General features: G+C 37.1%; 1 protein-coding gene across 8 annotated transcripts in view; it reads left to right on the forward strand.

The window, feature by feature from the left end:
- The window catches only part of NBEA (neurobeachin), a 612,623-nt gene that overhangs the window by 577,859 nt on the left and 17,887 nt on the right, over positions 1–16,877 (forward strand). For 3 of the 8 annotated variants that reach the window (XM_059902450.1, XM_059902452.1, XM_059902457.1), the window contains 4 exons: positions 11,798–11,860; positions 12,185–12,274; positions 14,706–14,898; positions 16,467–16,538. In XM_059902450.1, coding sequence (XP_059758433.1) covers positions 11,798–11,860; positions 12,185–12,274; positions 14,706–14,898; positions 16,467–16,538 — 418 coding nt within the window. The remainder of the gene's footprint in view (positions 1–11,797; positions 11,861–12,184; positions 12,275–14,705; positions 14,899–16,466; positions 16,539–16,877) is intronic. The other 5 variants (XM_059902453.1, XM_059902455.1, XM_059902454.1 and 2 more) reach the window with 3 other exon arrangements.

A 16,877-nucleotide genomic window follows, 5' to 3' on the forward strand; every position in this document is an offset into this window, starting at 1 on the left:
TAGATCACTTCAGTTTTCACTTTATTTTCTTGATGAAACATTCCTTGCTACTACAGAGAACTGACATGATAGGGCTGTCAAGAACCAACAAGACAGATGTGTCTTTAACCAAAACATCTGCAATGCTGGCTTTCCTAGAAGATGAACTCATAAAATTCATAAGGAAAAAAATTAACCCACTTTTCGTCTTGATGATGTAAATGAAGGAATTTATAGTGACAACACTGATGACCTCTACAATCACTGCTTATTCTTTCTGTGAATTTGTTATCCCTACTCTTTTCCTTCCCCCATTTCTGACTTCTTTCTTTGATCTGACAAGGGATAACAACACCCCCTCCTGCATCGCTTGAGTGGGTTGCAGCACAATGTTGTCTATTTACCGGTGCCATGATGCCTAATATTCTTCAGATGAGAGAGGTTCAGGATTCTTCTCCTAGGCAATTATTCTGAGACGTCATGGCAACAAATGATCAACAAAAGGGCTGATAAAGATTTCTTAAACCATCTTAATTTTCCCCCCTATAATTACCAGAAATTTTGCTGAGCTAAAAGTGTTAGCAAATTCAAAAGCCAAATTAAAATAGAAAGAAAAACCCTACATTTTAAATTATCAGAGTGAAAATACACATTAGGTATTATTTACATTTAAAGAATCATTTTGGAAACAACAAGAATATTATGATCCCTAAAACTAGTAAGAGTATAAGTTCAAATATATCTGTTAATGTGCTTCTCATCCACGGCAATAAGGCATGCATTGAGATGATTCAATGAATAAAGTTTCTATATAGAAATTAGTATCAAGGAAATTAATGACACATTTAATTTTCATAAGTGAATGAATCTTTAATTTAGGTTTATCTTTTCTCCTAATTACTGCAATCCTTAGCTAGTCCATGGTCATCAGTCATCCATAGAGAAGCATAAATAATGCAGTTAGTCAAAGAGGGATGTGTGTCATTTATGTGAGATATGCTTTTTCCCCTCGTTGTGTTATTTTTATTGTGTGGTGCTGAGAATGCTAATTATTGATTTTCAGAAATTAAGAGCAAATGCTTTTACAAGCATCTAAAGTCATATTTTACACAAGGAAGAAGGGTGAAAATTGCAGCCTGCTGTTTGTAATAGAAATAGCTGGAAGGGCTTTCCTTATCTTCTATTAACATAGATTTCAGTTATATTACACAGTTCTTACCTTAGCATAAATTAACAATTATTCAAAACATATTGCATGCTTCAGTTTGTTGAAGTGGATATTACTCAAGCTAAGTACATAAACATTTCAGTTAGATGTTTAGGATTCATTTTTAAGTGTTTTAAACATATTGATAATGAGCCTATTTAAAGCCATTTGATCTCAATATAGTATATCTAAATTACTGTTTCCCATTTATGTCAAAATCAAAGAAGAGCATTTTGTTCTGCCAGATACATGCAATACTATTTTTAATTTGAATTTAGTTTAATAAAAGTGTATGATTTCATTTTGTAATGTTTATACCAGCACCTGGTGAACCTTTGTCTTGATATCTTCCCACATACCAAATAAATCTATTTCAGCTTTATTATTTTCTTTCCATAATCAGACACTCCAAGTGAACTTATTTCATATAGTGTAGAAAGGTCACCACCTGTACTACTGCTTCTCTCCCTACCCGCCCCCCCACCACCATCTCCTCAACCTCCTTCCCTCCCCCATTTCCTGAATCAGCCAGCATAGAGTTTGCTTTATATAAATTTATTCATCGAGGGAGAATTTGGCAGGGATATTGTACTGTTTCCTCTCACATATCATTAAGCATTTCTGGGCTGAGTCTTCTACTATGTACTATTGAATGATCAACCCAAAAGTGGGCAAAGAACCAAAAACCTGGAAACATCCTTAAGATATCATCTGCTAAAACCCTTGCTTCCAGGTAGGTCAGTCTCTAAATCATCCGGAACAGAGTGTTTTAGTTTCTTTTTTCTGTTTTTGAGGATTAACAAGTATAGACTGTAAAAAGACTCCATGGCCTCCCCCAAGAAGCTTATGACAGTGTTTATCCCCCAGATATTCTAAATCCTCAACGAAAATGTCTCTTGCTTGGATGTAATCACCTTCTGGTCAGTCCTACCTGGAAATGAAGGAAAAGCTAACCAGCATTTTTCTTATATATTATACCTAATACCAATCCTAGTTGTATCAGTCAGGATCTCAGCACATTACCCTTTCAAAGGGATAATGAAGACCCCAAAAAAGATATCCAAATGGTCAAGAAGAACAGGGAAAGATTCTTAACATCACCAATCATTAGGGAAATGCAAATCAAAACCCCAGTGAGGTACCACCTCACACCCATTAGGTTGGACACTGTCAAACAAACAAACAGACAATAGCAAGTGTTGGCAAGGATGTGGAGAAATTGGAACCCTTGTACACTACTGTAAGAATGTAAAATGGTGCAGCCTCTCTGGAAAACAGTATGGAGGTTCCTCCAAAAAATTAAAAAGAGACCTACCATACGATCTAGCAATTTCACTCCTGGTTATATATGCAGAAGAATTGAAAGCAAGATTGCAAAGAAATATTTATACACTCATGTTCACAGCAGCATTATTCACAATAGCCAAAGGGTAGAAGCAACCCAAGGGTCCATCAGCAGATGAATGGATAAAAAAATATGGCAGGGCTTCCCTGGTGGCGCAGTGGTTGAGAATCTGCCTGCCAATGCAGGGGACACGGGTTCGAGCCCTGGTCTGGGAAGATCCCACATGCCACGGAGCAACTGGGCCCGTGAGCCACAATTACTGAGCCTGCGCGTCTGGAGCCTGTGCTCCGCAACAAGAGAGGCCGCGATGGTGAGAGGCCCACGCACCGCGATGAAGAGTGGTCCCCACTTGCCGCAACTAGAGAAAGCCCTCGCACAGAACCGAAGACTCAACACAGTCATAAATAAATAAATAAATAAAAGAACGTGAATTTCTAAAAAAAAAAAAAAATTAAAAAAAAAATATGGCATAAACAGATAGTGGAATATTATTTCACCTTAAAAAGGAAGGAAATTCTGACACATGCTGTAACAGGGATGAACCTTGAGGATGTTATGCTAAGTGAAATAAGCCTGTCACAACAAGACAAATTACTATATGATTCCAGGTACCTAGAATAGTCAAAATCATAGAGACAGAAAGTAGAAGGGTGGTTTCTGGGGGCTGGGGGAAGGTGAAATGAGCAGTTGTCTAATGGGTACAGAATTTCAGTTTTTCAAGATAAAGAGAGTTCTAGAGATTGGTTGCACAATAATATGAATGTATTTAACACTACTGAACTGTACACTTAAAAATGGTTAAGATGGTAAATTTTACGTTGTAATATTTTATGTGATAAATATTACCAAATTTTAACAAATTTTAAAGGGATAATGAAGAGTTTAATAATAGTCCTATTTACAAAAATATGGGGCAGGATAAAGTGGATGACCAAGGGAAGGCGAAGCCTCCAGGGGTTAACATCTGGGTACCGCACCTAGGCCTGAGGGTATAAGGGCAGGGGGCTATTGCCAGAGCCTGGCAGGAGAAGTAGCCAGCCCTAGGTGGGTGGTCGCCCATCAGGATCTGTGGCGTTAGGTAGAGAAATGCAACCCAGCCACTGCCAAACTATGACTTCGCAATGAGGGAACATACAATAAATACTTCACCTTCCTATCTTTTGTCCTGACTTCTCAGTGGCTAAACCCAATGGGAAGCCAGAGAGCAAGGGAGTACCAGTGATGCAGTCCCTGGAGACCATCTGCCCAGGGGCAAGATGTTCCCCTGAGTTAGTCACCACTCTAGGGGGAGCAGACTTATTTAAGGCATCCAGGGGAGGAAAACCACTACCTGCTACATTAAAATACATGTACTTTTTCTACCTGACTTGACTTATTTTTAAGTAGAAAAATTGAGTGAGCTTGCCACCATTGGCACTGACCTAATATTTTTTTTAAATGTTGTGGACAGAGCTTTTTCTATCTAGAGGATATGGTGCTTGTTTTTTCACATTCATTTGTTAAGTCAGTTATGTAATATCCTTATAATTCATCATTCCAAGGAGGAAATGGGAATCAGCAGGAGGATGTCTCCTCTCTCTTTTTTTTTTTTTTTAGTTTTATACCAAAAGAATAAAACCAAGCACTGAGGCAGATAAATGAGCAAATTAGAAACCCCCTTCCTCAAATATCATCTAACATAGTCTGATAGTTAAAGCAAATGCGGTTCTTTTTTACTTGGGTTACTAAATATTTGTTTAAATATTCTCATAATTTTGCTAGTATAGGCTTAGCCTTAATGCAGTCAATTGTTAAAACAAAGGAAACATCTTGGTTCTTTCATTTTGTAGTTTCTATGAAAAACTAGAAGCAGTTGAATATAAAATATCATTTTAATTTTTTATATAGTTAAATGTTTATAAGGCAAGAAATAATAAAGTTCAGGTAGCATTTGCTTGATTTATTTTGCTCCTGTTTTTCCAGCATTAAAAAGTAATGCTTTATATGATCTCGTTTTATTACAACAATAAACCAGAAGCAAAAGCTTATCACTTAAAATACATTCTGCCATTAAGCAGTCCTTCTTTTTATTATTTCAGACTTCTCAAGATTCCATATTTTTTCCTATTTGATATAGAATTGGTAGAATTGGAGGTAGAACAGAAGTGATAAAAATCACATATTTTTAACTGTACGTCAAAGTTGTATTTTCTGGTCAAACAAAAAAAAAGAATATCCACTCTCAAGCATTAAAGTAAAATCATTCTAAGTAAGAGCTGTACACTGAGATACACACAGTACTAAGGAAGTTTTTTGAAAATCTTTCTGTGTGTTCCCAAGCTTTTATTATTTTCTTCTTGAATTTTCTGAAACTTGTCGATAATTGACTGGTAATTTGGACATAGTCTGATATTTTGCATTGTGGATAGCATAGCCTATAGTACTTTATAAAATGCCGATTTTTTTGAAAACTGTTTAAAAGATTGTACAGACCAAGAGAAATGGATGAAATAGGTCATTTGACAGCCTACCTTATTAGCTTCCTCACACTGTCTCTCTCATGGCACTTAGACCTGATGGCATTTCATCTGAAAAGCAATACTTAATTACATTTGCAAAAAAAGACTAGAAGTTGTAAAGATTCTATGGGAGAAAAAATGTATCTGGGCTAAATTCACCTGCATTGAGGAAAAGAGGACATTAATCAAGTTTTTAGCTAGTGCATACCAGGGAAGGTGTAAATAGACAACTAGTCTACACAAAGGGAAGGAGAAAGCACATTTGTTCACCTAATTTCTGTCATTTAGAATATTTTGAATTTATCATTAATTTGAACATCGTTCTAAACTCTGACTTAGCTGTCACCACATTTACTTTTACCTTGGCTGTGAAGTCTTTTGTATTAATAGGCATACATATAACACACATACACCACAGCATGTTCACTTCCTTTTCTGAGAATTTAATCCCAAACATATATCTTTGTTCATAGAGGAGGTAGAACTTTCTTGGGAGGGAAGGTAAGAAGGGGGGAAAAAAAAAAGCAATTAAGCAAGAGGTGCAGCAGGTCAAAGGAATAAGGCGTATGTCACAGCCATTGCGAACACCTATGGCCCGTTTGTGCAAATTTAAAAAGCCACCCTCTGTAGAAGGATAATTACAAAAGGTGCTCCTTCCTCTGGCAATTAGGGTTGATTCTATCACTCATTTGTCCCCCAAGTGGGCACCTTTGTACGTGGCATCAATGACACAGCCATACACAGTGCCCCTGACCTGTGGGGAGGATGAAAAACTAGAGAGAGCTCCTTGAGAATAAGTGAGAAAAAGGAGAGCTGAATGAAGGCGTGGGTAATTCTGTAACTTGGCAGGTGGGTCCTGGAGGATTTTTCAAAGCGAGCCTAACAAGGCTAAGGAAGGGGACAATCAGAAGGTAGGGAAGGGACAAGAGGGAAACTGTCCCTAATGGGGACTTTCCCTAGTAGGAGCTTTATATTACATATAAGCAGGTGAAACTGAGTTGTGTGTCATATATGTGTATGAAATCTGAAAATCACATGTACTGTTCACATGTGCTTATATTGTTCTCCTAAGCATAATTCAGTTCACATTTTCTTCACTTCTCTGCCTTCCCCTGCAGAATTCTGTGTTTTGGAACTTCCTCCAAGGTGTTAAAAAAAAGTCTTTTTTTTCCCTCTAATTTTATAACCTACCTATTTCTTTTCCTTTTTTTTAAATTGAAGTAGAGTTGATTTATAATGTTGTATTAGTTTCAGGTGTATAGCAAAGTGATCCAGTTATACATACATGTATATTTTTTTTCAGATTCTTTTCCATTATAGGTTATTATAAGATACTGAATATAGTTCCCTGTGCTATACAGTAGGGCCTGTTGTTTATCTATTTTATATGTAGTAGTGTGTACCTGTTAATCCCAAACTCCAAATTTATCCCTCCCTCCCTTCACCTACCTATTTCTTGACAGATTTTAGCTGGGAGGAAAAATAAATGCTAAATACATGATGACTGCTTTAATTAAATATTCACAGAATAATTTTTATAAGAATAAGCAAGAATCGATACAACAATTAAAATTTAAATCTCTTGACTAACTTTCTCTCTGAAAAATTCCTGGTGAAGAAGTAAAGTGGTATTCTTTATATAATTATCAGACACAAATGAGTTTGACATGTAAGAGTTTCAGCATATCAGTGCCCTGAAAGTCCACATAGTCTAAATCATTGCTCTGTTTACAGCTTGACCTTTGCATTCTGCACTCACAAATGCTTACAAATACTCAAAATCAGCACAACCACTTTGGAGAACAATTTAGCAGTAAAACTAAACATTCCTACCCTATGACTCAGCAACCCCATACCTAGGTATACACCCGGCAGAAATAACTACTCACTTCCCTCGAAAGACATGTGCAAGTATTTTCTAAGCAATTTTATTCATAATAGCCTGGAACTGTTAACAACCCAAATGTCCATCAACAGGAGAATTGATATATTGTGGCAGATTAATACAATGGAATACTAAATAGCAAAAAAAAAAAAAAAAACTATTGACACACAACAACAAGGAAGTATGTCACAGACTTTATGTTAATCCAAAAAGAAAAAGGGTAGACACAAAAATATATATTTTACGATTCCATTCATCAGAAGTTCAAGAACAGAAAAAATAGTGATGATAAACATCAAAATAGTGATCAGCTTGGCAGATGGTGAGGCGTGGGGGTAATTGGCTGGGAGGGGAAAGAGGGAATCTATATACTCCCATGTAGCCGCCACCCAGATCAAGATATGGAACCTTCCCATTTCATTCCAAAGCCCTCTGTCTTGATCTGGGTGGTGGTTATAAGGGGGAGAAAATACACACACACACACACACACACACACACACACACACATTCATCAACCTATACACCTAAGATTAGTGTACTTTATGAATTTGTCTTCCTTGAACCTCAAAAAAATACAAATAGATAGATAGCAAGTTCAGCAATCGCAAAGGCCTAATGTTATTATTTAAGTATAAGCAGATCCATATTTTCATGTTATCCCACCAAAGAGTTGTCCACCAATGGATACATAGTCTTCCCTTTTATAAATCAGCAAAGGTTTTGTCAGTCACATGTTTTAAAATCTAGTGTTTAAAGCCTATTACTTATGTTAGATTTGTATGAAATATGTAAGACTCATAATATCGTTGACTGTTATATGTAAAAAGTTACCGTAACTTGTTGATTCTAAGATGTACATCATTGTTGTATCTCAAAATCCAAATCACAGTGTGTCTTACCTTCAACGGTGCATCACCGTTTAATTGGCGTCATTTTGTACTTCCTCATCGTATATAAAATAATGATGCTTCAATAATGGATAACATCTTAGACTCAATGAAGCGAGTTAGGTTTACAGACTTATTTCCCAAGGTTTACAACTCATGAGCTCCCACATACAATGTTAGTTCATCCTTTCTTCACTGGAAAGTGCAATAGATACATAAAGCGATAGATTTCTTGTAACTCAAACTAAAGTTTTGGTATTAGATTTTAAAAGGATTCACAAACGCTGATGTCTATAGAGGTCAGACAGGGAATAAACTAGTGAAGCTGGCCAGATGGCAGTGTATGTATGGGTCACGTGAGTGGCGGGTGTGAAAAGGAGTCGGTGCTTCTGACGAGTGTTGCCATGAAGGAATGCTAATGAGGTAATGTCAGATCTTCTGATTTTTTTCTGAGAGAAGCCGGAAAATCCAAATTACTGTATGAAATTTCCCAACCTATAAGTGTTGGCTCAAATAGAAACCATGTCTGTGAGCTGAATCTAGCCCATGGGATGCCATTGTGTGACATCTGGCTGAATGTAAGCCCCTATGGCATCCTGGCTAGAATGTAACCTCTACAAGAGCAGGAATCTCTATCTGTTTTGTTTGATGAGTATCAGAGATCTGTAGAAGGGTACCGGGTACTAGTAGATACTCAATAAATATATGTTTTATGAATAACATTAAGTCTCTCTGACTCATGCAGAACAATATATAGAGAAATAGAAATATGTAGAATTTTCTAAGATACCATTTCTTAATATAGAAATTATTAAATTTAATATTTAAATTATTAAATGGATACTATAGAAAGAATCCACCTTATAATTAACTGTAAGTAGTTGTTTAGGATTTTTTACTTGATATATTTGGAAAAATTGTATTAATGGAAAAATTCCATTATATGACAAAAAATTCCATATAGCAAAAACTCATTTTATGGTGTTATCCAGCTAATTTCTACTTAACCTTCAAACCTTAGCTCATGTTCTTTTTCTGGAAGTCCCTTTCCTAACAGCCCTGCTCTTCCCCCACCATTCTCCACCTGAGCTTCAGTCCATTACTCCTCCGGGCTCCCTGGCCCTCTGGGCTGGCCTCCCCCATGGTCCTACCTACCATGTGCCCTGATGTCCTGATCTCATGTCCTTATGGGCTGAAAACTTCCAGAGGGCAGTCTGCTGTCTGATTTTATATCCCTTGGTGTGAAGTAAATATTCAACAGATGTCCGTTAACTGAATTGTTTTTGTGGTATTAAATTGCAAGAGTAAAGAACTCTGAAGTTTTCTCTGCTACTGTGCTTTTCTCTTTTCAGGCTACATTTCAGTTTTGCCCAAATGCCCTACCATTTCCCCACTTCTGTATTCAAACATTTTTTGACTCTGTAGGACAAAATCACAGCCCTGACCTGTAGAGATTCACAGTCTGAGCAAACAGACACACGTAAGGAATTATGTGTTGAATTCCATGATAAAGGGGAAAATATGCTGTGAGAATATGGAGGCCATTGATTATGATTTAGGAAGGATTTCTGGGAAGGATTTAGAACCCTGCCCAAGGTTAGCATGAAAGGAGGCATTTTCTCCTCCATCATAACAACTACTCAGTTGCTGTGCATCATAGGTTGCAGCATGGGCTGTGTATATCTCTGGGCACGCACCCATACAAAGTACCTCCCTTTTTTTTTTTATTTCTAAAAGGATTTAATATGTTTAAAGAAATGAAATAGACAATCAAAAATATGAGCTGGTGACAGAGAGATGAAGCCATAAAAATTTATCAGTTTTTTTTTCCTTTTCTGCTCTACAGTAGTTTTATTCGTATCTCTGTTCAAAGCCCAACCTCACCATGGAAAACAATATTTTTCTCCTTGTCAGCATCACTTTTTAAAAAAATCAAAATCTTCAAACATATACAAAAGTAGAGAGAATAATATAACAAATAATAATATAACAAATATCCATTTGCCCAATAACAATAGTCAACAGTAGTACCTCCCTTCTTGATGAAAAAGAAGACACTGATGACTTCCTAAAAGTGGGGGAGCACAGAAAGCATATGACAGGGGGAGCCAGTCAGGAAAGTCAGTAGGTGCTCACTTCCCATTCAAATATTTTAATAGACTTAAGGGAGACAGCATGCTTTTTCAAGATCGGAAAGACCTGTGCAATTTAAAATCAGAGGGCAAGGAATTATTAGAAAGCAGGACTACACAATAGCTGAAAGATAAATACTGGAATAAGAACCTTTAGGTAGATCACAGGAAGAGGGATTCAGTTTAGTCTTAAAATAAATAAATGTTGAATGTTGGGAATCGATTGTCTTAATGCAAGGGTGAGATTGAGCACAACTTGAAATTTACCCTGATGCCATTTGAGAGCCATTTAAGATATGTATGTGTGTGTGTATTGTGCCTCAGTCCAAAAGGATCAGAGGCAGGACCTACTGAAGAGGACCGTACAGAAGATTTCTGGAAATTAAATCTGTTTCAGAACATTTTCTAATGTAATTTTGATATTTCCCTTCCAGAAAAAAAAGTCAAGCAAAACATGTTTGTTGATTCATTCTTTCTGTGAGCATTTAAAGGCTACCTACTAAATGCAAGGCACTGATCTAGAGATTTAAATGTGTTTGATTTTACTTCTTTCTCCCTACCTGCAACCTGGTCCTCTATCTGGAGGAGGAAAAACACAAGCAATGGTATCTATTGCTAGAGAGATTTAGTTCATGATACATTAAGCTAGGTATTGGACATTTTCTAACTAGGGCAGCTTTAACAATACAATGAGTACTTTTTTTGATTTTCAAGTAATTCTCAAGAGTTTATTGTTCAGAATGTGAACCTAACCAGAAATGGTCTCTCCCCCCTTTCTAATCATAAATCTTGCATTGGGGAGATAAAGTATGATGGTATCTATGTGAGTACAATTTAGTGAAATAGTCACACTTCACATATGAGTGGACACATGCAAATAAATGTATACATTAAAACTGGACAGCACGTAAAGAGATTTAATAACTCGTCCTGTTGCCTCTGCAAGTAAAAGAACCAAAACTCCATTTATGCAATTGCTAAAATATGGCAGATAATGATGCATTCACGTTTAATATTGCTAATAAATTTGAAAATTCACATTTTTATTGATAAACGTTTTCTTGAAATGCAGTCTAGGAGGACAGATTATTAAATTTAAAGACTTTATAAATGAGAATTGTAGATAGTGACGGGATTAGTAGCAGTGCTGTGTCGAGAGCCACCTACCACCTTACCTGACTCCCAAGCACTCAGCAATGCCTTTCGAATTTCACTTTTATGGGCAACCACAGTGCACACAGTTTTAGGGGAAAGATTAGCATGGTAACAGAGTAATAATCATAGTAAATATTGTGCTTCTCCTTGTTGACTTAAATTACACACTTACAACATTTCAGAAAAATATTTCTGTTAATCTAGCTTAACATATTGACATTTTTCTCTGTAGAATTTATGTATAGAAGAAATACTTAAATCTCTTATAAGAGTATCTCTTTAACATACACACAAAAAAGGCATATTTTACACTCCAGACAGTCTGAGATCTAGAGTTATTTTTATCTATTGGAAGTCACAAAATCTCATTAATATTTCCATCTGCATAGGTTTTAATGACATATTGCATAGGTCAGGATGCCCCAAGAATTATTTCCTCTTTGGGTTAGTTCTTTCTAAATTTTCAGGAAATTTTTGAGAGAAATGAATTCATACCTTATAAATAATATTCCAGGATTCATCTTAGAATAGCATAGCACACTAAAACATATTTTTTGTAGTGAAAGTCTTGCCGTATTTGATTATTATACAAAAGTCTTCATGTTCTTTCTACTGATCTCCCTCTGAATTGGTTAGAACACATGATTATTTGATTTTATTTTGTATCCTTAGTGGACTGTATGTCTCATTCTTTTTTTTCCCATTAAGATTCCAGAAGCTTATTTCATTAGAGATCCCCATACGTTCCTTCTTACAAAGGACTTTATTAAGGTATATGTGTTGTATTTAGTGTTCAGAGTGTTCTTTGGTCTCTAGCTGCATGCATGCACTCACAGGATAACATTTCCACATTTAACCCCTGCTTCTAAATAAGAATAGTGACTTGGTTAATGGAAGCATGTTTGGAAGGAGAAGCAAAGCTTGTCTACAAAATACTAACACTTGGATGATTTTGCACCCTGGGAGAAGAGCACCCGGTGAATTTTCTGGACTCTTTTCATGGCTGACTTGGGATACACTTGCATTGTCAAAGAGTGTGTTGACCTTTCTCGTTGATGCATATTGATTATGACAATTACTCTCCTTCCCCTGCAGGCCATGGAGGCACAGATACAGAACTTTGGACAAACGCCATCTCAGTTGCTTATTGAGCCACATCCGCCTCGGAGCTCTGCCATGCACCTGGTAAGACATAGCAGCTTGCGGAACATTTTGGACCTGAGTAGAGATCAAATAAAATAGTGATTTTTAGCAGCATTTTAAAAGGCTCCTCACTTTATTGGCTAACTCTTCAGCCTCAGTATATACTGATTACCCGAGGGAGAAACAGAGAAAGGAGTAGAGTTCTTACCTTTAAGTTTGGCTTCAACTAGCCCAATTTTGGATTCACAAAAATAGCCATCCTCTCTGACTATATATGCATCTACAGAAACTCCTTTGTACACATGCAGGCTTACAGACACGCACCAGCACTAAAATTAGATTACATTTACAAATTAGAATGGAAATATAATATAAACACAATATGATGCTGCCCAATTTAATCTTTTTGGGCAAGGTGGGGTAGGGGAAGTAGTTCATCTTAAGAAAAGGAAAGAAATATAATTTACAGCCACTTCAGGGAGGCTGTAGAGAAGAGGGGTTAAGAATAAGGGCCTCAGAGCCAGACTTGTGTCAAACACTGTCTCTTGCCACGAACTAATGAATGAATTGGGCAAGGTATTTAAGCTCTCTGTTTACATTTCAGCATCTGTAACTGGGGGTAAAAATAGTACCAACCCTGAAAACGTAATGACTCAATACTGAATATTGCACTTAGACCAGCCCCTGGCATACAAGTGCTCGGTAAATGGTAGCTAAAATGTGTCAGCAGCCACAGCAGCTACTTACATTAAAAGGTGTATTCTCATTTTTCAAAGGAAAAGGTAATATTCTTTTCATTTTAATCTGAATTTTAAAAATCAGTTTTCATAACAAAACAGTCCTTTTTTTCAGTTTTTAGCAAATGGTGAACATTTCCCTCTTTATCTAATTTGAAGAAGGTAAAAATTTTTCCAAGAAGCTACTTTAGAATTTACTTTTTAACTGTGATTTTCCACTAAGTTTTTACTGGAAAAAAAAAGAAAAATGTTTGAAGGTAAAAATGTGTTTGCAAAATGAATTACAGTTCATCAGTGTTTCTAGACAGTTATCAAGGCACCAGACACCCTAGTATCGGAATAAAATGCTCCTGAACATTGTCCGTAATATATGTGTAAACAAATGTATCAGTTGTTATTTCATGACGGAAGTATTGTTCTCACCTTTCATTTATTCTATCAGTTACTTAACAAGTTAGTATTGAGCCCCTTCTGTGTGCCAGGCACGACCTTAAGCACTGGCGACACAGAGGTAATACATCCTCTACACCTTCAAGGAATTGATAGTTGAACACCTACTGAAACACATAAATGAATGTGTGTGTTTGAAAACGTTTCTTTTCCTCTACAATAACTCGTTTCAGCCCCCTTGATTAGTCACTAATGAACTCTGCTCCTTGAAGTGGGTCCTCGCGTGCAGCCAAGCAAAGAGGCTTTCACCACGTGCGCTGCTCCCATCCAAACACCCAGACACAGTGTAGACGCGGAGCCTCCAGACCTGAGATGAAGCGTTTTTAATAAACTGTCCAAGAGAATATCTCTCACACTTTATTTTATGAAATGCTTTGGCAGAAGAGTTGTATTCCCCTGTTAGTTTTCTCTGTTTAATAATGATAATAAAAATATTTATCCTGGAGAAATGCCCAGTGAGAACTCATTAGTTTCCTAGGGGAAATTGTTAGAGACTAAATTGGCATGGAACTGTTTATAAAGAAAATAAGCTTTTTAAGTTTGTGTAGCAGAGGATTCATATATATGTGTATATATAATAGTGAACAATTACAAAACATGCATGAAAGCTAAATAATGGTTATTTCCAGCATCCCTATTTTGTGTCTTTTATGTAATAATGTTTATAGTAATTTATAGTACTAAATAGTAGTTCTTATAGTGTCTACTTTCTATCAAGTCAGATGCTAGATGATTGAGAAACAAAGATTAAAAAAGAGAAGAGAGTGTTATCCCTCAGGAAGCTCACCATCCAGCAGGGGAAGGAGACCGTAGTCATCAGAGCCGCAGCAGAAATGCACACACAGCGCTGACAAGGGAGGCTGTGATATTTTAATTATTTAGACTGTAGCCATGACCCCAGATCAACCAGGTAAAAAAATGAAAGAATCAGTTCACTGCATATTTCATGTAAACAGTGTCAGTAACTGACTTGACTGATTTTTCCACCAAACTGATGTTGTAACTGCACTGAATAATTACGCTCCGTCATGTGGACGTATCTCCAACTCCTCGTATCGTCTGGCGGTACCTAAATTGCGGCTGGTCTTTACTAATCGGGTGTCCTCTCAGCGACTTCGCAGAGTCCCTGCTCGCTTCTCTGTGTCACCCTCTCAGACCAGAGTGCCGACTGCTCGGCTCTTGGTTTGTGCTCTTGCTAGCCTGTTTTAATTTCATCCTCCCCTTAGCTTTCACTAACTGTGTCATTCCTTTTGTTTTCTTTGCTCTCTTCCCTTTCTATTCAACAGTGTTTCCTTCCACAGAGTCCACTCATGTTTAAAGATCAGATGCAGCAGGATGTGATCATGGTGCTGAAGTTTCCATCAAATTCTCCAGTAACGCATGTGGCAGCCAACACGCTCCCCCACCTGACCATCCCTGCGGTGGTGACCGTGACCTGCAGCAGACTGTTTGCAGTGAACCGATGGCACAACACAGTGGGTATGTGTACCTAAGGGAGCCCCTTACTAACGGGGTCTTAGAAGCTGCACTCCAGGTAGGGTAGGGTAGGCGTGCTGCGGGCTAGCAAGGGCGCCAGATGAGCTGCAGAAAGGGGCAGAGTACATAATTGCCGAACCTAACTGATTAACTCTTGTCTGTCTTATTCACTGCTGCTGTCTTTTAGTGCTGCACAGAATGCTTGGCTAATGGTTAAGGATCCAATAAGTATGTGACAAATTGAAGCAGTCCTACAGATAATTCAGGTCCTCCCACCCTGCCCCCCCAGGGGAAAAAAAAACAAACACTTTTATCCCATATTAAACAAAAGTGATTTTGAATCTAGATTTTCTAGATGATGGTTTCAAATCCTCTTTCTTCCACTTCATTAATTCGTTTAGGAAATACCTGAATGACCGCTTTGTGTCAATGGTCCTGGGCACTGGGAGTACAACAGTGAACAAGATGAACAGCATGGCTCTCTCTGTGGAGCTTAGAGTCTTTGAGAAAAGACAAAATCTAAATTGTTCAGTGCTTTCACGTGTGTTTTCTCCAAACTCATTCCTGAAGTTTCCAGCCAGTATATCTTGAAGTGATATAATTCTGTCATAAAAATTAGACATATTGATACAGGACAGGAATGGATGTGACTAATTGATTTAGCTGGCCCAGTTCATCACTTAAGGTCTCCCTGGAAGCCCAAGGATTCCCATGTCTCTAAGACTGAATGATGAGCCACGCCGAATTCACCTGACTCCTATTCTACTGACTTCTGCATCATTCTGAAAAACCAAACGACTTTTAGCTTAATCTCCTAAGAGTTTCTAAATGCCCCTACTTTATGGTTATTGGCGATATTTTCAACATGAGGTAGAACGACTTCCATTCAATCAGAAATATGCAGCAGACATCTTTTAAAAATAGGACTTTATTCACAGGAGTCTTAGCCTCTCGAAATGTTTTGCATTGAAAGAAAGCTATGAAGAATTGATCTTTTCTTTAGAATTGTTTAAAAGTTTTATATGTTATATAACCACACGTAAAAAATTATGACTAATGAATTCAGTCAAGCTCCAAATATTAATCCTCTGAAAGTAGCTTTTAGGTTAAGATTTTAGGTGTGGCTCAATTTTGTACCTTCAGTTGACTTGTCATCTGTTGAAAGAAGGCCCACTTAGATGGGAGCCCCATCTTCCTCTCTGCCTTGACCCAGGTGGACCTGTGCCCATACCCATCCCTACTTGTAGGCATGACCTTTTCTTAGATTTCAGCTCTCTGATGGGTTCAAGAAATTTTGTAATCTTCTACTTTATCCAGCTTTTTCTTCTTGTTAGGATAACACTCTTCCCAGCTTTCTCCATCTTAAGTGGAGACGAGCAGTCCCCGCTGTGATGATTTTTTTAAGAGTGTCTACAAAAACATGTAGTGTGACTGAATCATTCTTGCAGTAATTTACCAAATAATTTTTAAGCAAATATATATATTGTATAATCATTATAAAACACTGCTTATTAGGAAATTCCTCCTTTCTGAGAATTTTATGGTCATTTTCTCTTTTAATTAATCTTTAGGCCTCAGGGGAGCTCCAGGTTACTCCTTGGATCAAGCCCATCATCTTCCCATTGAAATGGATCCACTCATTGGTATGTTAGCAACAAAAATACATCTTCATGGAGGCTGCCTCTCCACAGATACCTACGTGGTTATTTATCACAAATGATAGTTGAATAATATTTTTTTCTTTCACAAATTAATGTGCGGATAACATCAAATTACCATCAAGGAGCTGTGCAAATCATAACATGCCATCTAAGAATTTGTTGGTATTAAACTAATTATTTGTGGCATTTTCTTGGTATTTTAGGAGGTCATTTAGGTTGCTTCTAAACAACGCAAATGATTCCAAACTGTTCTTTCTTTCAGCCTCAACTCTTCCTTAACAACTTTATATTATTTGAAATATATAAGGACTCAAAGCTATT

The sequence above is a fragment of the Balaenoptera ricei genome, chromosome 18 (genome assembly GCF_028023285.1).
Source record: "Balaenoptera ricei isolate mBalRic1 chromosome 18, mBalRic1.hap2, whole genome shotgun sequence".
Taxonomy (NCBI): Eukaryota; Metazoa; Chordata; class Mammalia; order Artiodactyla; family Balaenopteridae; genus Balaenoptera; species Balaenoptera ricei.